General features: G+C 44.1%; 1 protein-coding gene across 1 annotated transcript in view; it reads right to left on the bottom strand.

Moving 5' to 3' along the window:
- LOC147705981 (protein-glutamine gamma-glutamyltransferase E-like) overlaps window positions 1-23,324 on the bottom strand; it is a 263,890-nt gene that overhangs the window by 230,544 nt on the left and 10,022 nt on the right. The window contains exon 2 of the mRNA XM_086932440.1: window positions 11,441-11,617. Within this exon, the coding sequence (XP_086788566.1) occupies window positions 11,441-11,617 (177 nt within the window). The remainder of the gene's footprint in view (window positions 1-11,440; window positions 11,618-23,324) is intronic.

Here is a 23,324-nt window from a genome sequence, read left to right as displayed (position 1 = left end):
GCAACGCCCAAATTCAGTAGTCACTTTCTCTATTTCACGAATAGCCTCAATCGGTTCAGATGTAGTGACCGCGATGCCATCGGCGTAGGCCAATACTTTTGTTTCAAAATGATGACTAATAACAGGTTTAATATTGTTGCTTTCTAATAATTTCAAAATAAGGGGTTAATATGTAAAGCAAAGAGCAAGGGTGAGCAGGGACACCCTTGTCTAGTGCCCCTGGCAATATTAATATATCCAGATAATAACCCTGCTGCTTGGACTTTTGCTTTGGGGCGAAGATACATTGATTTAATAGAATTAATACATTTTGGGCCAAAATTATTACGTGTCATAACTTCCCAAAGAAAATCCCATGTGACACGGTCAAAAGCTTTCTCAGCGTCAAGCAGGATCATCGACATCTGTCCCCCCCCGGCAACCATGGCATCAAATGAAATGAAATGAAATGAAATGAAATTTAGGTTTTATATAGCGCATGGCTGCCCGTGAGCGTCCCAGCGCTGGGATTGCAGAACTTCTGAGGGTGAAGTCGGAGAAAGGGAGGAAGTTATTGCGGGAAGAGGTGTGTTTTTAGAAGCTTGCGAAATTTCAAAAGATTGGTCTCAGAACGAAGATGAAATGGCAGAGCATTCCAGGAGGTGGCCGCTGTAACCGAGAAACGGCGTCCTCCAGTTCGGGCTTTTCTGGTTTTGTGGACTGTGGCCAGATGACCTTGAGCTGAGAGTAGGGGCCTGTTGGGTCTGTATGGGAAGATCATAGCTTTTAGCATTGGGGGCCCTTGATTTTGCAAAGCTTTATGGGTAGAGCAAAGGGCCTTAAATTTGACCCTTTCGCGGATCGGCAGCCAATGTAGTGCCTTAAGGGCGGGTTTGGCTGAGACTCTGCGAGAGGTCCCAGTAAGAATCCTAGCGGCAGCATTCTGTGTTCTTTGAAGAATGTTGATCGTGGATTCTGGGGCAGCTAGAAAGAGAGCATTGCAATAATCTAGTCTTGATAAGACTAAACCTTGAACAAGCAATTTCTGTGAAGGTCCTGGAAGTAGAGGGAGGATCTTTCTGGTGGAACGCAGTAGCCCCACACATGTGCCAGCTGTTTTTTTCGCTTGCGTTTTAAGGGATAGGTCCTGTTCAAGCCAAAAACCCAGACTTTTTAATTCAGTCTTGGGTTGAGGGAGGGGGCCTAAGCATGCTGGCCACATGGCGGATGGAAGAGAAGTTATTTTATTTAAGGCAATTGCCCTACGGGTGTGTTCTGTAGTTCCTTTACCAGGAATGAAGCCATGTTGCCACGGGGAGACAAGACGTTCAACAACCCTGCTGAGTCTGAGCGCTAATACCTTTGCATATAATTTAGAGTCCGAATTGATTAGGGATATGGGACGATAAGAGGTTAGCTGTTCGGGAGATTTTCCCTTTTTTGGAAAATTGATTATGTTAGCATCATCCCAGGAGGCTGGAGGAACACCATTACACTGTACCCCAAGGAATAAGTCATGTAGGATAGGGACTAATTGGTGGCTAAGGGTCTTAAACAGCTCGATCTGTAGCTTATCGGGGCCTGCTGCTTTACCGGATGACAATAATGTTAATGCGGCACCCACCTCTGTCAGTGTGATTTCTTTTTCGAGATCTTCCTTAGTAGCGTCATTTAGTAATTTCATAGCATCAGGATTAATAAGAAAGTTATCTAGATAGTCTTTTATATCCTTTTCAGTAATTGGAACTTCCTCCTAATAAAGTTTCTGGTAGTACCTTTGAAATTGATAGTTGATATCAGTCGCATGGGTAAAGGTCTGCCCATTATCTATTATAGAGGCAATGTCATTCCTTACGTTTTTCTGTCGTGTACTAAGTGCCAGTTGTCTACCTACTTTTTCTCCACTTTCATAAACATGTTTCTTATGTGATTGATATGTTTGGGCAGCTTTCTGGCTAAGTTTGGTGTTTAATTCTGATTTCAGTACTGCTACCTGTATCATCAAATGTCTAGTATCTTGTTTTTGTATAATTTTGGCAGTATGTTCTTCCTCAGCTTTAGCTAAAGCTGCCATTTTCATTTCGAATTCTTTTTTTCCGATTTTTCCGGCTTTGTTTTGGTAACTCATGGTCTCCCCCCTTAATGCAGCTTTGTAAGTATCCCATACAGTGTTTCTTGTTGCACTAAAGCGATTCATGTTAAAAAATTCATCAGTCCAGGTTTTAATATGGTCGATGTATTCATTGTTGGATAGTAGCTTCCTATCAAAAGACCACGAGCATTTTTGAATAAGATTGGTATCATAAGTAGTTAGCAGTATTAGGGGATTATCATCCGAAATTATTTTTGGTAATTTATTTATATATGAGGAAGATGCTAACTCACTAGAAGTAAAAATGTAATCTATCCGTACATGCTTTTGATGGGGGTGAGAATAAAACGTATAGCCAGGGTCATTAGGATTATTTTGTAGCCATATGTCCCAGGTTTCAAGTCTTTATTTCGATTTTTATCAAATCATAAAAGACACATTAAGATTCGATAATAAGCTGTCAGACAGAGTTTAAAGCGAAAAGAACTACTTAAAAGTTAATAATAAGGCAAACATCACTATACAGAAACTAAACACATTTAGAACAAACCAATAAAGAAGAGATAAATAAAATATGCATTAAGTATAAAATAAAGAGAAGACTGAGTTAAAAAAGAGCATAAGTTATTTTTAGAAAAGCATTACAATTCATATTCAATAACGGTAAACCATTATTTGCTTAGTGTTCGAAGGACACAGCCTGGATAAACTGATAACAAGTGATTAAAAAAACGGTACATGTTCTATCAATTAACGGAATGATGAAAGGGAGTCCAAGGAGCTATGACATGTGTTTTAGCCTTAAAAGCCAAGCCCAGCCCAAATATTTTGCCAAACATACAACAAAGAGTTCGGAGGTGTTGGACTTGAGCGCCCAAATGGCTTCCGCAGATGTTTTAAACGGCAAGCTTTGAAATAGTGGTTTTAACCATTTCTTACGGGGTGCAGCATATCTAGGACAAGCAAAAAGAAAATGACCCTCTGATTCATAATGACCTGGGCAACATTTACAGTCGGTTAATGACCCTGCGGTCCATTTGTATGGGAAAGAGTTTAGAGGCAAAGACCCCACTCTAAACTGGTGAAACAGTTTTTTATCTAACGGTCTAGTTATTACATCCCAATAGGACTCTCGCAATAGGTCAAGTTTAGATGTTAAAAACCTGCCTGTAAGACTGTTATTGCTAGAGAGTGCAACTCTTTTTGAACGGATCGAGGCCCAGTACAAGGATTTAAACTCGTGTTTGGAGGGGAAAACATTGGATTGGGGGGATGACCAGAGATGTTCCAGGCCCATATCAGTGAGGATGGTTTTTACAGCTGAGAACCAGGGGATTTTACCGGATCCGATGATGGACCTGACTTCTGCCAATTCTTGTGCAAAAAGAGACAGGTCTGGAGACGTCCATATGCGTCTCCACAAAGCCACCAGCCTAAATCTAGCCATCTCGTTGATCGGAGGGCACCCTAGATCCAAACAGAGGGGGATCGAGGGGATCACCTGTGGGAGACCTACTAAGTTACGAAGGAACTTACATTGGGTTTTGAATAAGTTAAGCGGGTCCATATGCCCCCAAAGATCAGCGCCATAAAGGATGGCTGTGGAGATTTTAGCATCATAGATCCTGAGGGCAGGGAGGACCCGTTTGGTGGTTGATTCTTTTTGCTCTTTTATGAGACAGCCAGTCAACCTTGCAAATTTGAGATGTTGGGTATTGATTTGGTCTTTCCATCTCAAACGGCTGTCAAGCGTAACCCCAAGGTAGGTCATGGTATCCACTTGCTCGAGGTTAACTCCATTCAACCTCACGGAGCTGCGAACTGGGTGGTTTTTTGTGAAGACCATTAACTTCGTTTTCCCCACATTTACCGCCAGGTTATTAGTAGCACAGTACTTCTCAAAGCGGTCCATATGTCAGTTAAGCCCAGGCTGCGTATCAAACTATTAACAGGGCGATAAACCCTTGGTTTCCGACCCATATATTTTGGTTTAGGTGTATATGTCGAGAACGATGGCAAGAGGGAAATGATAAAATCCCCACAGAAAATTAATGGACCTTGCCACATAGCTAGTTCTGTTTCCAAGATTTCGAATATTGTGGGGTCATCATAGTTTGATCCATAGACAGAGCATATAGTGAGTTAATTTAGCTAATTTAGCGATTGCCCACCTTCCATGCGCATCAGATAGAAAACGTATTCCTTGACCAAAGCAGGCTTTTACAAAAAATGCTACACCCCTAATATTTGATGATTGAGATGATGCTATCAGTAAGTTATATCCCTTAAGTCTTAATAAAGTTCTTTTACTCTGTCAAGGGTCTGTCAAAGGCTGTTCTTTCACAGACAAACCACACAGGAGCAGAATGCCGCTAAGTCCAAATGCCCCTCTCAGAACCCCCCGCAAGGTATACCGTATACTCCTTTGCAGGTAAGTACTAAGGGGGGAAAAGGGGTTGGGCTTAAGAAGAGACTGCTCCAAAACTTTGCCTGTTCAGCTTCGTCCGTTCTTCTTCTTCTGCTGGCGCAGGTTAAAAACATGTACTAACTTAAATCTTATTGCTTACATTAAACTTAGTTTATGTTAGACACATGAATAACTTATCTTACCAAAAAATAGTTTGGAGCTTGCCTCTCTTCTTGCTTCTCTTAATTGTTTGCTTTTTACCAAAAGAAGCCTTCACTCTAATCACTTGTTCATTTTCCTTACAGGTTATTCAGCTTCAATCACTGTTCAGTCTAGTCGTGAGAGAAACAAGGTAAGTGTGTTTTATAAATCTTTTCTTAATTGCTAATTACTAATTTGGATTTTCCTCCTTTTATACTCACTAAACAAGTAGATGTGAAGACCTTAAAAGGGGGGGTCTGAGGTGCTGTGCCAAGTCTTCCGTTTCTCTCCTTATTAACCAAAATCCACCAGTCTTTAAATAATGTTTTATATTAAAGAACTAGAAGACTCTGTAATGGTTTAATTTAGGTTGACCTTTAAGTGAGAAAACGGGAATTGCAATGTGCTTATTTATATTTTTTACTGAATGCCAGTTGCATCAAGTATTCTGTGAGGAGCTGAATTATTTCTGAAGCTTTTGAGAGTTAAACGCATGCCAAGTGAATATTGCATGCATTAACTCTTCTTTTTACAAGTAGACAAACTCAGTTCTCTGAACTAATGAACTGTGTTTGTCAGAAGCCCAATAATCTTCTGCCTTTCTTCAAAAGCAGCACGTAGGAAAATGTGCGCTCATCTTTTTATTTCATTTTACTGAAGCTGAGCCTAATGCAACACGAGAGAAAGATGTGCTCACATTAGGCCTTTAATTCAATTATACATTTCTTTATTTTAGAGTGCCAGAGTAGTCCAACAGACGCAGAGTGTTGAATTGTCACGCCTGCGTTTATTAAACTTGGAAACAATTATTCATCACCAGAGGAATTGAAATGTCTTAAATGCTAGGCAAGACTGAATTTGAACACGACCTTTCCTTGCCTCTTAAGTTAAATAAACTGTCACTAGTTATTGAATTTATTACCAGACTTTCTATGGACTGCAGAAAGAATATTATTATTTCAACACTAACCTTATTTTAAGAGCCTGTGAAATTACCGACGGAGCTAAACCCGGACTATTCGCTTCTACCCTGACTAACTTCCACGACGCTTTATTTTCAGGTGCTCTTCAAGTAGATTCCTCAGTGAAGTGCGCAGTGGAATGTTGGAGCACACCTCACCAGACTGAAATTACTAAAAAAAGACTAGAACGTTAAACATCAGTAAGCTGTTGCAGTGCCAGAATGTTGGCAGCCATGTTGGAGTTTCTGCGGTGCCAACTAGCGCTCCAGCTTAAAGGATGAATCACTCTTTGAGTTTTGAATGAGAGGGTAGTAGCCACCAAGGAGTTCTGAGGAGGAAACCTCCCAAGATTCCTGACATACTCCAAGGAATATGTGTCTCCTGGATGCACAAAATATCTACAGGGTTTAGTTTTACTAATTCCCCTAATCTGAGGCGTTTGTCTCTAGATAGAAGCCCCCTACATTCCAAGATTGCATACTAAGTTTACCCATTATTAATGTGGAAAAATTGACTAATAGCATTGCTCAAATAATATTCCATATCCTTGACCTGCTGTATCTCCTTTCTCGTTATCTCAAAGGTTAATTTTGTTCCTGCTACTAAACCTGGTTCATTTTTTATTCCCCCCCTTTCTCCACACACCCCCTTCCCGCCATCCCTCCCCAAGACCCTCCTCAAACCCCTCCCCTTTTCCCCTTTTCCCCCCCTTACGCAGGCATTCAGACTCTACCAGAGTCTGTGTGATGAAGTTGCTGCACTTCTACTGAGCTACCGCTCCTTGCCATAAATAAAAAAAGATGAATGAATAAGAATAAAGCTTAAAGTGAGAAAATAACATTATATACCATAACCGTGAACAACGTAACCTCTATATCTTGTCAGACATCTGTGTAATTCTTGGTTCACACCAATCAAACATCAAAGTATCAAAGAACTGTCAGCAGAAATTTTTCATATTACAACACCATCATGAAGAAATGCTGAAATGTTGCTCTTTCTTAAGCATATACTGATTGTTACCAGATATACCTGTGTGTTTACCCAAAGTTGTCTAAGATATTTCATCTAGATAAGCTTTTGCTTTTACCTCAGACTGAAAAAACTTTGTCTGACCACCATGAATAATCTTAAATCTAGCAGGGTTATTCTAAAATCCTAGGGTTCCCTTTTCTTGAAATGGTTTGATCAATAGGCGCAACCGCCATCGTCTTTCCACGGTTGGGTGGCAGAAGTCAGGCCTTGAAAAAAAGGAAAAATCACTAAAAGATAGTTTACGATCAGGTCTCGCTTTCTCAGCCACTACTTGCCGTAATAAAAATTTTCCGAAATATACTAGGATAGCACGTGGGTATAGCCCTGGCTTAGGTGGTGGATTGAACGGGACTCGATGGGCCCTCTGAATTTCCAGATCCCAGTTCCAGTTTTGTACATCAGGCATAGATTCGCTGAGAAGTTTCACAACGAAAGCTCGCATATTCTCCCCCTCCATTTTCTCGGGTACTCCTAAAATGCGCAAATTATTGCGACATTGCCTGTTTTCAAAATCCTCAAGCTTCCATTTGACATCCATCAGGTCTGCTTCCTGAAGCTTGATTTTCTCATGGTTCTCAGAGGAGTCTTTTTCTGCCAATATCACCCTTAGTTCCATTTCTGTTACTCTTTCACCAATATGATTACAGGTTTTGGAAAGTTTCTTGACAACCCCTTGCATTTTGCGCAATGCTGCGCAAGATCTTTTGCTATCTAGAGCAGTCTCTTCCCTATGTGCTGCTATCGCTTGTAGAATGGTCTCCAATGCCGTGGGAGGTATCTCCGAGGTGCCGGAACTGGCACCTTGGTTAATATCAAGGTGGTCTTTAGCTAACTTATTCTGTGTAGCTCTAGCTCCTGCTTTAGGCTTAGCCTTGACAGTATTAACATTCTGTCTTCCTTCTCCATAGCTATCTTCTGAAGAGTATGAATGCGGTTCTGAGTCCTCATCATCATCCTCCTCCCCCTCCGTAGACTCGTAGCTCTCTGTCCATTCCCCCACAGCATCTGCTTCAACCTCTCCGGTTTCGTCAGAAAAGGAGTAGAACTCACTAAGATCTTTTTCGCCCTCCGGGAGTTGACCTATGTGTAGCAGAGCTGTATTCGGTAATAAATCATTAATATCTTCATTTGCTGTAGTCTGCTCAGGGGTTGGTTGTGGGGGTACAGATAATACCTCTTCCGGGTTATTAAATGTGGAGTAGGTGTTATAGATATGGTCTGGTTAGTAATTAGTGTTGCTTCCATCGTCAGATTAACCAGTTCATTTTGTACACCTAGGATATTTCCGCCGGGGCCCGAGAATGACATGGCGCGTCCCTCCTCATCTTGTTTCTCACCATTTTCTATCAATTCACTAGTTTGCATAGGATTGGAAGTCTCACAAGTGTTAATATTAATATTGTTCAGATCATCTGCATTATTGCCAGCTATGGGCAGAGGGGCGACAGGAGCATTTGAGAGGTCAGATAGTCCATTGTCTAAGCCTGGTATGTTATTTGGCTGTAACGTGGCTGTGCTGTTCTGTTCATCATTCAAAGGTGGAGTTGACACTAGCTCAACTTCAATCTGCGAGTTAGCCTGAATCGGTGTTTTTTTCAATAATAAGTTAAGTACTGACCTCCCACCAGCATTGCTTAGCTTTCTTTGTGATGCTAGAACTTCTTGTCTTGGGGTGTTGGTCGAGGGCAAAAGAGGCTGCTTCTTTGTCTTTGAGCTCACTGCTTTAACCTGTGTGTTATCGGACTCTTCACCGTCCAATGAGCCCTCTCGTTGTTGCCTCTCTGCTTCCTCACGCAGCACTCTGGCTGCCTTCGCGATCCGTGCTCTGGCTGCGGCGGCTGAGGCACTTTTCGGCGGCATTGCTGCTGACCTTGGCGTCCTCAACGTCCTCCTCCTTTGACACCGCTGCACTCGACAAACAAAGCCGCACACCGCAAACACAGATCTCCGCCGCGATGATTGCACCGTCTGACACACCCACTGAAGCGCCGCTGTCAGCGTAGGTCTGAGTCTGCCCGAGACGCCACACGGAGGAGCTGCGGATCCCCAAGCAAACACGGGAAGGTTCAGGTATTGTTCGTGGCTTTCGCTTACTTTATTACATTGTAAGAACCTTTGTAACATACCGCCCCTGCAATTTAGTATCAAGGAGCCGTAAGCGGTAGTGTAGATAGGACGTCGGCTCGTTAACTCGGCTCGTTAACTCAGAATCCAACAAACAGTTTTTACCCCGGCTTTCCGCAAGGCCGATACTCAGCAACTTGATCTTGATCTTCGGTTTTCTTTAGTCATCAAAAAGGCCATATCACTCATGAGCCGATTCCGTCAAGGATCAGTTTCAGTCATCCTCGGTCATCATAGAAACATCGGAGCTCAGTGATGTGCTGCAAACCGGTCTAACGCTTAGACCGCCATCTTTGCCCCAGGTTTTTCAGTGAATTTCAAAGGTTTTTTAAATGCTAATTTTCAAGTATAACGTGTGTGAAGCCTATGGTTTTTTCAGTGAATTTCAAAGGTTTTGTAAATGATAATTTTTAAATGTATTAATGTATTTTTATTCTGATTTACTACATTATTTTAAATTATTTATTTTTAGATATTTTATTTTTAAATTACATTACACATTTTTTATATAAATTGAAAAAAATGTTTTTAAAAATATTGAAATTGTAATATTTATTTTTTATTTAATATTTTTGTAATTTATATATAGCAGGCAATGATATAATATCGAAGGAAATTTAAGTTACTGGTAAGTACAGTTAATTTTACTTTTTAGGAATAGTAGTGAGATAGATTGGGGAATTAATTCCTCTTCAATCCTGAGGTCCCCTGTGAGCCAACTAGCCCACCAGGTACCTCCAGTATGCACCAAGCAGCTGTGTTGCAAAGAGTCGTTCAAAGGGCAAGCCCCCTTTTTACAACACTCTGCAACACAGCTCCGTGGCGCCTACTGGAGATACCTGTTGTACTAGTTGCCCCCTAGGGGACCTCTGGATTGAACAGGAATCGATTCCCCACCTTAAAACGCGCCTCAGGGCATGTTTGCACTCACATCACCTCAAGCCCCGCCCCCTACCTTCACCACTGTGCTAACGCGCCCTGTAGAGTGTTCTAAGTTGGGGGATTAAGTCTCCTTGCATACTGGGGGTCCTTGGGGGCCAACTAGCCCACCGGGAACTTCCAGTATGCGCCAGGAGGCTGCGTTGCAGAGACGTGTAATGAGGCCACGCCCCTTTTTACACCTCTCTCAAACACAGTCCCGGGGGCGCGTTTGCAGAGGGGGAACTAATTCCCCTTGCATACTGGGGGTCCCTGGGGGCCAACTAGCCCACAAGGAATCTCCAGTATGCACTAGGGGGCTGCATTGCAGAGAGGTGTAATGAGGCCACCCTCCTTCTTACACCTCTCTGCAACACAGCCCCCTGGCGCGTTTGCAGAGGGGGAACCAATTCCCCTTGCATACTGTGGGCTCATGGGGGCCAACTAGCCCACCTGGAACCTACAGTATGCGCCGGGGGGCTGCGTTGCTTTGCCCTGGCGGGTGGTGGTCCTAGGGGCAGTGTGGGGGGATTGGGGCCCCGCACACTTATTTTTCACTATGCCCCCGGGATTTGGTCCCCCTGGGGGGTAATTTGAAAAAAAGCAGACCGGGTTTAAAAAAAAAAAATTGGGGGCCTTGGGGGTCCTTGTGGGACCACCTGAGCAGGCCTATGGGGTCAAGCTGTTTCTACCCTGCCCCCTTTTTGCGTTCTACACGTTTGTTTTTCTGCTTTCTTGTGCCTCGGTCTACCGAGTACAAGATGGCTGCCAACACTTTCTGGTTTGGAGTGTTGACAGACAGTTGACAGCCAATTAGCATTCAGCTCGTGCTCGGGAAGGTACAGAGTACAGTAAGCTTACCGTAACACCTCCAATATATATCTATGATTTTACTTTTGATTTTCTCAGGAACTACTGAACGGATTTACACCATTTAACAAAAAGGCCCATCTGTGAACAGAACTCTACCTTTTTGCCAAGTTTGGTGTAATTCCGTTTAGCCGTTCGGGCTGTAGCCCTGGCTAAAGGTCCTATGGAAAATTGCATGGGGAAAACATGTTTTGGGACCCCCCTTTTTTCTCAGCCCCCGCTTCACGAATCACCCCCAAACTTTCAGGGAAGGAGCGGAGCAGAGCAGGCCATCTTCTTGGAGAAATTCGCCAAGATTCGTCCACCGGCGCCAAAGTTGTTCCAAATAGAATGCTGCAGATGTCCAATGGAAACTAGGTTTTAACTATAACTACCTACATATATATATATATATATATATATATATATATATATATATATATATATATATATATATATATATATATATATATATATATATATATATATATATACACACACACACACACACACATACATACACACACATGCAGGGTATGTATTTTGAAAAGGCACAGTTCTTTTCTTATTAGAACTTTTTACTGAAACTTTCCAAGGCATGTATCTTTGTTATTACAACATGTTTTTACAGTTTTGCTGCTCCTGGGAACTGTAGATACGAAATAATTACTCACTTTAACGGTATGAGTTTGTCTATCTTGGATGTTTTCATATTTAAACTGACTTGTTACCAGACGCCATTTTTGGAAACATGCAAACTTCATTTGATATTGTGAAACTACTTCCTGCTAGATAAAACATGTCCCACCACTCTCAGACATTATGATTAAATAACATTATTACCACGCTTATAAAGATTGTTAGAATACTCACCGGTCTCTGCACTGAGTTGGATGCTCTCTCCACTCTCAAGAGCTCTGTTGAATTTTACAATGATTTTAAAAGGCTGGCCTCTTCTTAATATTAATTCTTTGCTGCAGTATTCGCTCGTATTGTGTGCGGTTCTGTTTGCAGGGATCTGCAGGTCAACCACGTCTGCCACAAGTAGGGCTGCGGAGAGACGCACAATCAGTGACAACATAACAACGCCCTGCCTGCTGCAGGGCTGTAAAGAGAAACAATGTCAGTGCATGCATAAAGTGAGCCCTAACTAAGGTAATCAATGTAATTCCTGGTTAAATAAAATAATTTAACCATAACTGACAACATCAATCGCTTCGATTTCCCTAATTAATACATTTAAGGGAAATCTTCTAAACACCATAGAGTGTGTCACTGAGCAAAAGGACCCATTATTACAATTTATTGATGTAGGGTAATAACAATATTTGGAGCAAAGTTATGGTTTAGGAGGAGGGGGGTTCAAAAAGGATTCAGAAATACTATGTAAGTCTCCTCATCATGATTTATAGGAGTAGCACAAGACAGTAAGCAGTGATTCCATCCCCTGAAGCACAGTTGTATGCCGTTTTACTGCTGATTACAAACACATGACATGTACTGATTGTATGACTCTGAGATGCCAAGCGTCCTGTTTGCAGAATGCATGACCTGATGGGGTTGCCCAACTCTAATAGATTAATTTGTAGATCAGGATAACGTTTTCATTAATGCTGCATTTCTAGTCATATGATGTGCAAAAGAGCAACACAGACTAGAACTACCAATTAAAATGGCGAGAGAGCAAATTGGAAAGTTTTAACATTATGGTGGCTTGGATTTCACATTTGTATTACACTGAAATATGCTTGCAACGCTCACCAAGAATCATCGATCTAGATTGAAATTGGGACTATATTGATCCGGACAAAAATGATAAAAGCATGCACATCTAGGGTAAGATATATTCTTCGTTATGAAATCTGAGACCTATATTGTAAAGGCCACCTTGTGCTGCTTACCATAATGCATATAGAGTCAGTTTCACTTTAAATACCAACTAATACAAATAATACAATTAATTAGAATGTGTTACAACCACAAATGAACAGTCGGAACATCAACTTTAGGTGATTGTGATGATGACTGAAGTTAATTTTCATTCTTAACACAGCCTACCACCTCTAAATGCTTAGTTCAGAGACAGAGTGGTGGCACCTGTTGTGAGTTGTGTCTATTACCTGTAGAACCTGGTTTTTGGTATATGTTATAAAAGGTAAGCTTCCTACTCTTACAGATTCAATCAATGCAAGACCTAGTACATCACCAATAAATGCAGTCTGGTTGACTTAGCCTTGGGTGACAGAGTGAGTGAGGTCCTCTCTCTATTTAACATAACACAGTTCAGATACGAAAGATATAAAAAAAAATGGACAGTGGACCAAATACAAACACTTGCGGCACCAAACACCAAAAATCACCAATGGAATCAAAGTTTTGAAATATCTTGTGTGTAGACCTCCAAAGGTGCTCCCTGTCCAAGAGCACCCCCATCCGAAGGGAAAATTAAACAAACTAAGGGGTATAATCGCAAGAATGTGTGCTAAACATCACCAAAAAAAGCTAACACACTTTTACACATCGCAGCCTATCGTGGGAAAATAACCCTGTGTCAACGTGGAATTCACAACAAGACGGTAGCATGCAATAGTCTGCCGAAACCGAGGCCATTGTCCGCGATACAATCACCTTGACTGCGATAAAAACCCAAACCCCAACGTGAAAAAACATGCAATGGGCCAAAGCACAATCAGGAAATCAGCGATAAGCAGCGCCAGGTCTGCAATACACACATGGCGGTACAAAAGGGGGTGGTGATGGACGGAGCATCTGAATCAATCAAACACTGACACCCAGTCAAAAGATCTGGGTTTAATCCATCACCGTACTTTAGCCCACTCTGCCCCCCCAGTTCAGACATGGCTATATGCAAATCAGTCTGACCCTGTGCCTCATTGGAACAGTCCAGCCCGAACAGCCAAGCCATGTCTTCCCTGGACCGGTTTCCGAGGACCGGTTTCTGGCATTCCATCCGTCTTCAACCAGGCTTGCTTGAATCCAGTGGCAAAGTGAGCAAGGGACTCACATCTGAGCATACCCTGCCACATTTATGGCTGCCAAAAGCGGTACAAAAGGGGGTGGTGATGGACGGAGCATCTGAATCAATCAAACACGCACACCCAGTCAAAAGATCTGGGTTTAATCCATCACCGTTCTTTAGCCCACTCTGCCACCCCAGTTCAGACATGGCTATATGCAAATCAGTCTGACCCTGTGCCTCATGGGAACAGTCCAGCCCGAACTGCCAAGCCATGTCTTCCCTGGACCGGAAACAAGCTTCCGAGGATCGGTTTCTAGCATTCCAGCCGTCTTCAGCCCGGCTTGCTTGAATCCAGTGGCAAAGTGAGCAAGGGACTCACGTCTGAGCATACCCTGCCACACTTATGGCGGCCACTACCCAAATCACCCAGCAGGAGGTACCCACAGCACCGGCACTCTCCCAAGACCCCCAGGAACAAACCATGCCCTTCCAAAATGGTGTGCTGGAGGGCCAGAGGGAGATGGCTGAGCAGGTGCGGGTGGGGTTCAGCCTCTTGGCTACCAAAATGGACGTCATCCATGGGTGTCTAGGTCCCATCAGGGACCAGCTCCAGTCCCTAACGTACACCCACGGCCCGCCCCATGCTCTCCAAGGAGCCCTGACTGACATTGCTGGAGTCATGACGTGGAGGGAAGAACACCTGTCCACTCAGACTGTCTCCATGGATTCCAGCCGTGAGCTGGCACACATGCAGAGGCTCATGGAGGACATGGTGCAGATGGAGGCGGAAAGGATGGCAGCCACCACTGCACATCAGATAAATGTAGCTGGAATCTACCATGCCCTGCAGATCCTCATCATGGCATTGCTGCCACAAGGCGTGGCGCTGATGAATGCTGCTGCCCCATACCATCCACATCTCCACCGCCTGATGTGTCAGTGCCTCATAGTGCGGCAGGCGTATCCACTCCAGCACCTTATGTGCCACTGCCACACAGTGCAGCCCACAATCCAACTCCGGCCCCTGAAGTGCCAGTGGCACACAGTGCCGCAGCCAGTAATGCCACACCCACAGGTGAGGTAGAGCACACATACGAGGATGTAGATGGGATTGTTGTCAGAAGGAGGCATTAGCATTCCTCTCCGCCACCGGGCCTATTTCTGCTTGGTATTGCACATGGCCTCATGACCTCCCACTGACCCCCGATACACTCCGCTGCACTCACCTTGGACCATGACATGGACTGCCATATACTGTTTGATGACCAATGACACGGCAACCAGAATGCGGACTGTTCCCTTCCTCTTCCGCAACACCTGTCATCCCAGGATGGACTCTGGCTGGCACTCCACGGGCCCATATTGTGTAGTGTGCTTGGCATGGCCCTGTACCGCTCCAGCTGCAACACTCCACTGGATGTGCAATACACATCCAGTAACGCACTGCTGTGTCATGTCTTTCATCATTCCTGCATGAATGTGTGGATCGAAGTGGGGACAGTGATTTCCATTACGTCAGTGATGCTCATCTAGTGTGATGCCTGTCATCGTGTGCTACATTGCCTATTGTGTCCCGGGTGCCGTGGACACTACAACTGGGATACACACATTAGTCACTTTCTTGTCCGTATATGGACTGAACCACGCCAAAGCCCTGAGTCATTGTTGCAAGCCCTGCGCTGGTCCAGCGTACGCCAACCAGACCACTCCACTGACGCCCTGAGGGGGGCCCACATAGTTACCTGTCGCAGGCATACTCGCTGGTGGTATGCAGGTCACTGGTCTAATTTTCAGCATGGTTTAAAGAAAATGGGGTAACCCTGTGTCCCTCAGAACCTGGGTGAATGTGGTTAAATACAAAGTTGGTTCTGTTGGGTTAGACAAATCACTTTGAAAATGCTAATAAATGCAAATTAAACATTTAGAAACTCTCTGAAACACATATGCAATGAGAAAATGAATACTCAAGCAATCTAATTATAAACTTCATATAGCCAAGGGGTGATTTGGAACAAATTTATATTCGAAATCAATCATGTTACATCTGGATTAATTCATTCAATGATGACATTGGATTCCTAAGAAAGACCATCAAACACATTTGAAAATTATGTGACAAGTGCTTGGTGCATGAAGCAATGTACAATGAAATCGAATAATACATATATACAATTATATACAAGGGTTAAGTTGACCAGAATCTATTTCACATCCAAGGAAACCTAGTATTCATTTAATGGATCCTGGAGTTTCTGGACCATAGGTGAGCGTCGACGTTTCGACCCTTATGCGCCCCAGTTGGTGGTCGCGTCGGGTCTTTTTCAAGACAGATGTGAGGGGGTGGACAGTATGGTAATCAGGAGGAAGGGTCTCTGCCTGATCAGGTGCCACATGGTCAGATCCGATGAAGGTTAGGTTGGATATGCGGTCAAACCCTTAGGAGTCGCTGCGTCCTCTCGCTCTGCTTCTGGGAGGAGGGCTCTATGAAGTTTATCATTAGATTGCTTGAGTATTCATTTTCTCATTGCATATGTGTTTCAGAGATTTTCTAAACATTTAATTTGCATTTATTAGCATTTTCAAAGTGGTTTGTCTGACCTAACAGAACCACCTATGTATTTAACCTAATTGTCAGCATGTCAAGGCCACTCCTTGAGGGCAGGTCTAAACACATACACCACACCCATCCGGCACAGGCAACACAGGCCATGTCACCCTGGTAATATAAGGGGCCGACAACGTCACATTCCCCTGACGGTGGTGACTAGATGACTGATGCTCCACGGTGCTTAATCATAAACGGCCCATGATGTGCTACGCACAGGGTTAGTAGGACCCGAGCCCTTGCGACAGACATGGGCCTATCACCACGTGGCACTGACTGGGGTTGCACAGGGTTAGTGGCACCAGAGGCCTTGCGGCCGACACGGGCCTACCACCACGTGGGGCTGACTCGGGTTGCACAGAGATAGTGGCACTGGACTAGCTGAGTGGGTGTGCAGTCTGCGATGACGACGTGAAAACTGATGTGGTCTCCGTCATTGAGGACTCAGGACTCAGCATCATGTGTGGGACTTGCTGGGGCACGGGGCAGACCCGCATGATGTGGACCATGCCATGGCGGCGGACAGGGGCCTGGAGCTTGCACAGGCACGCGGTTTGCCTACGGATGGACACACCGGTGGCAGCAGGTCACAGTGGGGCCTGTGTGTGCAGGGGGGTGGTTTCTCTTTCTCTCCCTTCCCCCTCTCTCTCACATTCTCTCCCATCCCTCCCTCTCTCTCTCCCTTCCCTCTCTCTCCCTTCCCTCTCTATCTCCCTTCACTCTCTCTTTCTAGCGCTCTCTTCCCTCTCTCTCTCTCTCCCTTCCCTTCCTTCTCTCTCTCTCTCTCTCTCTCTCTCTCTCTCTCTCCCTTCCTCCTCTCTCTCTCTCACCATCTATCTCCCTTCCCTCTCTCTCTTCTCTCTCTCCCTTCCTTTACTTCCTTCTCTTTCTCTCTCTGGCTCACTTTCCTTCTCTGTTTCTTTGTGTCTCGCTCCTTAAATGTGCGTATGACACACGTCCTGATTTTGTGCTTTCTCTTCCAGGCTGTGTCGTCGAGATTGGCCCTGGCGGACCAGACAGGAGTCTTCTGCATTGCTGTTTTGTGTTGTGTTTCAATAAAGTTTTTGGTTGTTACTTCACTTCTGTGTGACTGTTTGTCGTTCTTATGGCCACACATGTATGTGTTTATTTGGCACTGTGCATCATCATGCCTTTGTTGTGGCTCTTGTGGCGTGCATGGTATGTGTATGTCCGGGGGGAGGGCTGTGGGGGGAGCCTGGGGTGGTTGCGGGGGCGGGGGGGTATTGTGGCCCTAATAGGTATCCGCATTGCATTATCATTGTCACCATGGCATCTGTGGTCTTCAGGTGTGACTCTTGCCTGGGCTCCCTTTCATGCTGCAGGGAGTCATCCTGCTTAACACCAGCAGTAGGTAGGTGTTAATTCCCTGCTGCTACCACGGCTTATCGCATGTTTGGCTTCGCAGATCTGGCAGTTTGTTGTGGAAGTGGTGTTGTGATTTTTTTGTGTGTTTTTGCACGGAAACGCCTACTCTGCATCTCATTAGGGTTAGTTGATGGTGTCCACCATGGAGATTCATTTTGGGGCAGTTATCGCGAGAATACAGGTGATGTCTGCAGTTTGCACCAGCTTATGAATGGGGTGTCAATTCTATCTCCACATTTGTTGCATTAAGGTGGGGTTATAAATTGGAGTTGAGTCCTTGTAAATATCCCCCTCAATCAGAGCTGCACCACTACATAATGAGCATGTCCATATAGGTAATCATAGCTCAATGAAGAATGAGAAATGTTTTCTTCTTAATTTTTTCTTTCAAAACAAGCCACAGCCAACGCTTTTTGTCCTATAACATAGGACTTCTTCAGGGCATTAATCAGACTAAGGCGACTGAAAAATAGGTAGATCGGTTGTCGCCTTGTGGGTAGATTGTTCTGAGCAGGAGCCGAAATCTAGCCACGATCCGATTTGTATGTTGAGTGAGTGGTCCATATAAAGATCCAAACGTTATTCAATATGGTCCAGTATGCAACAGTGGTAAGTCAATAAATAAATAACGAGGTATAATAGCCACAAATTGATGGAGACTAAGCCGGTATGTCTTGAACCTGCATGTTTTTGTTGGGGACTCTTCGCACTAGCTGCCAAACTTCATAATAGAAGTCCAAACCAGCATGGTTTTCCGGCGGGGAGGAGGCCAGCTGACAGAAAGCTCCTTCTAGTCTGAGTTAGTGGCATAAGGCAAGAAGAGCTCCCCCTGCACATACATATGTACAATGCCAGAAAAATAAATTAAAGTGCATTACTTAGAAGTTACTTTTTTTACCATGTTTACTGTGCCGATAAGAGGTTTGTATTAGAGGTGGGCAAAATTATGTAAATTTGTTCCACACTCACTATAGTAAAGAATTATGCTTGGAGGGTTTCCTGCATGAACATGTTACACAAGGTATGCCCTCATGTACAAAAGATAGTAAAAGCCAGAAAAAGTAACTGCACTTATTGAAATATCATTTAAGTAGTTAATTAGAATCTGATGCTGCTAAAGAAGTAGGCAGGGTTACTTTATCCTCAGCTAGTGTTACCACCAGTCTCAGTATTCTTAACAGTTTGGGCTGGAGTTTTGGGTAATGTCGAGGGCAAAACATACCTGTGAGGGATTTAAAGAAAGAAGGGCTGCTGCTCATTAGTCTGGGAACAGGAAAAAAGACATTCCGAAAAAATATAAAGTTAATCCTTTCACAGACAGAACGTTATTTGCAAATGTTTAAAGTTCAAAACAGATTGATCTACCTGAGAGTGGCATGCCTGCAAATGTACCCCAAAATCACACCATTTGATGCTCCAAGAAATTGCAAAGTATCCAGTGCTTAACTTGTAAAATATGAAGTCCAGGTGCTCATTTTTTTTCTGGAGGGCACATCCATTTTACCAGACTCCACCCATTACCTTCATAGCTCCACCCCTTCCTTCAATGGCACCATACACATCCTCAACTGGCACTGCTAAAATGTAAGATGTAATGCTTTCGCACGGATACAGTGAGTTGCAGTGCCTCGAGACACATGTTGTGCTTCGTCGCCAGGCTGTCTTATGGACAGTAAATAACATTTCATAACACTCAAAACACACTTTTACCAAGTGAGATCGTGCAGTACAAGGATGACCTTTTATCCACACGAACATTTATCAAAAGGAATGTACCATGCATCACATGAGACATTTTTCATACACTTTACTCGTCTGTTTAACACACATTTGCGGCACAGGATCATCTTAACCCAGTGACTAAGCATGGGCGAATTTTGCGAATCTCGCGTTCGCGAATTTTGCGGATTTGCGAACTCGCAATCCGCAAAATCCGCGAATTCTCGCGAATTTGCGGATTTTTTTTTTGTGTTTGCGCGGGTTACTGCCAGTTCGCGAGGGTTTTGTACAATTTCGCAAAACGCGAACTTACCTGTCGGGTCGCAAGTTTCGCGAACTTGTTGTTTCTACGTGTCCAGCCTGTTTGGGACACTCTTCTTCATCACTGCCACTCTCTGTCACCACTGCCACTCTCTGACTACTCATGCCACCCTCTGGCCCACCCATGCCACCCTCTGTTTCATCACAGCACCCTCTGGTTGTCCAGTCAGTGTACATTATTGTGGCAACGCAAGCACACCTTCCCTGCCTCAAGTGACCTGAATTAATTTGGGGCTGATTAATGTGTCACAGAATATTTTTTTAGCTGGCACCTGCTTCCTTAGTGCTTCCTGATTAGTGATCTTTTGCACTTGCTAAGTGCTTTCATTGTTGCAAAATTAGTTACAACACCTGCCCTGCCCCAACTGACAATAATGAATTAGGGGCTGATTAATGGATTTGAACCTCCAGCCTGGCTCCTGCTTGTCTCCCTTAGCTGTAATTCAGGACCTTTGTGGCATATGTGTAACTATTCTGAGGTTCAGAGCAGGGTCACATAATATTTGCAACTGGCAACTGAACTCTGGAGGGGCCCCTCAGGAAGCACTACAGGAAATGGCTACTAATGATGAGCCTGAACTTTTGAACCTGGTAAGTAGTTTCAGTTTTGCTAAGATCGTATTTCTGCATTTTTGCGCTTATTCGCGGGCGTGAAGTTGTACTGGGAAGCCGCGAACTCACGCGAACAGTGCGAGCAAGCCATGAAATCCGCTGCTCGCGGATTTGCGGATTTTGCGGGAGATTCGCGAATCTCGCGGATTGCGAATTTACCGAAAATCCGCAAAATCCGCGAGCGAAACGGATTTTCCGCCCATGCTTACCAGTGACTTACTTTACCACACAGACATTTGCTTCACATCAGGCTCTTTACCTCACAGAGGGAATTCAATTCTTCCACTGGAAACTTAACCACACTGGCATTTGTCAACTTTTCCTGCACATGTGTGTCTTACCACAAACCTTTTACCACATGGACTAATCACACAGTCCTTGGCCCTGTGCGGCTTTGATCATCCACATCATGTAACGTCCATAAAGGTTTTTTTAGATCGAACAAGACCTCACATATTCGAAACAGAAGAGGGTTACCGAGATTATTTACAAAAATATTATCAGCTTCTGTATTACAATATTGAAAACACACGTCACTATCCCGATATATTAGATGAAAACCCATTTAGAATGTGTCGAGTATGCCTGTGTACAGTCAGTGACTTGGCTGAGCAGGCATGAAGGAGCTGAAAGTGGATCATAAATTCAAATCTTTTCGGAACAGGGTCCCACAAAATGCGTTTCGCACAGGGACTGCAAAATCCTTAAGATGTCCCTGATCTGCCCTGTCTAAAATTCAAGCTTTTCCCTACATTTGTATGAGTATTAATTTATCGCTTCAGCGGCAGAACAAGAAAGGAAATCCTGATGAAAACCAAGACTATTTCTTGCACAGATTACAACATTGGTGCAGAAGGACACCGTGCTGCAAGACTTCAGAAAGACATGAACTTGAGGATCCACAGAGCGAAAGTGAAGATAGCTCCACGTTCTTTGGGAACATCATCCCTCCCTCATATTCACTCTTTAGAAGGCATGGACTAGCTTGCTCCCTAGATGTTCTGGGCCATTACAAAGCACAGCAACACTCAGAGGAAACCAATCCCTGGTAGGGAAGCCAATCTAACCATATGTGTCAGTGCTGGCACATGCCTGGATAGATAGAGGCTTATGCTTCTGTCCCCTATGTGATAATGCTATCTTTGCAGAGATAGGATTGTGATCGCTATATGGCTGGATAAGAACACCACAGTACTTAATAAGGGAAAACATGCTCTAAGTGACAAATATATAGTCGATGGTGCTTCCTGCACTTCGTCCTATAAAGGTGGCAATATGTTGGTCAGTCGATGTGGGCGCCTTATTGACCATACCCCGTTCTAGCAAATGAGTAAACAGAACCCGTCCCGTAACATCCATCACTTTATGGTCCAGCTCATGGGAGATTGGATCGAAGGTGGTCGGAGAAAGGGGCGTAGGAAGCCCCAATTTTGTGTTATAATCCCCTGCCACCAACAACTTAAAGGGGCAATCCGCTCAAGCCTCTCTTTCCGCAAGCATGTCAATCAGCACAAAAAGGTCTTAGAAATCACCTCTGGATGAAAAATTATTATTATAGAAATGTACCAAATACAACTTAAAAGTATCATTCCAAGAAAGAGAAAAAGCCTGCGCCTCCCCCTGTTCTTGAAGTAACTGAACAATCAGGCCAGCAATTTCCACTTTAAACCAGGCCCACAATCCCCCTTTAGCTCTACCCGCTATCGATGGAATGGCAGGCAAGCTAAAACACGTGAACCCATCGAATACAATATCCTTGCACTCCCAGGTTTCTTGCATGAAAACTATATCATAGGTCATAATGAAGGATCGCCATTCCTCCAATGCAATCTTTGATGCTACACACACTATATTCCAGTTTAGGATTTTCAGGCATACATTGTCTATTTGGCCTTCGTTGTTGCCTAAGCTCACACTTGCCTCTAAAGGGAGAGGGTTCTATAAGTAACCAGGGGGCAGTTGAGGAACAGAGGTTAAATAAGCAAGAACCTCCATACAATTCCCAGTACGTGGTCCTACACACAAATGGTCATGCAGTAGAGTATTGTTTACTAGTACAACAGGACTGGGATTACAAGAAACCCTGCCCTCCTCCTCAAAAACTGTCACCACCAAGGGCGAAGGTTTATATTGGGATGAGGGTAGTATTTGGGTAACAAGTACTAGATTGACAAATGACCTGTCCGCCTCCTGGAGGTCAGAACAGACAGACACCTCCCTAAACTGTCAATCAATTTCTTCCAAATCAAACAATGGGGCAAATCTATTGGACAGGTGGGGTGACTCTGAAGGGGCGGTCCAGGCAGCACAGAGCCACTGGGGACAAAACTACCAGGAGTACATGAGTGACTCACCAAATGCTGATAAAAGAAGCCAAGAGGGACTATCTTGAAGGAGCTAGTTTTGACCATACCCATACTTGCTTTATACAGTATTTCCTGAACTACCCGGGGTGAACAGAAATTTACCACAATGACATCTCCATTTTTTTCAAGGCCCCTGCCCCCAACGTCTCTCACCTGCCTAGGCATCAACATGTCTTTTGATGTGTTCCAGTTACCAGTAAGGTTGTTTTTCAGCCAATGGATGGATTTATTCATTAGGCCTCTGGTAGTTTCCATATTGGTTTCTGTAGGCCTGGGCACGTTTGTCAATAGAACAACATATGGCGCAGATGCTGGGGGAAAGTCTGTCACAGGAAGAATGGCCAGGTTTAGGGCACGGACTGTCTGTTGAATGACAGTTTGGGATATTGGTAAGATTTCAAATGGATGAAAAGCACCCTTGCTTTGATCAGGGATAGTGGAGGTAAAGTCAAGGCTAAGTACTAGGTACAAGTGGAAATAGAAGTATTGATATCTGGCGACCTCGCCAGGTTGGATAACATTTTTGCAAATCGATCAAGAATGGGGCATCCGGAAGATCCCCTAGGCATTTCTTCAAATCACACCAGGTATTCTCATTAACCTCAACCAGTTCCCCAGATGGACCACAATTTTCAGCCTTATTATGCGAAGGAATTTTGCTGGTTTTAGCAGGATTTCTCTGCTTAGTTGATTTGGCAATTTTCGTCCTCCGCTTGGTTCTTGCGCCACTCTCCCCTTCGAAAACGCAAAACTGGTTGCCGCCGTCTG

Source organism: Lissotriton vulgaris, chromosome 7 (genome assembly GCF_964263255.1).
Source record: "Lissotriton vulgaris chromosome 7, aLisVul1.2, whole genome shotgun sequence".
Classification (NCBI taxonomy): domain Eukaryota; kingdom Metazoa; phylum Chordata; class Amphibia; order Caudata; family Salamandridae; genus Lissotriton; species Lissotriton vulgaris.
The sequence above is the reverse complement of the archived record's forward strand: the minus strand, read 5'-3'. Positions and strand labels throughout refer to the sequence as shown.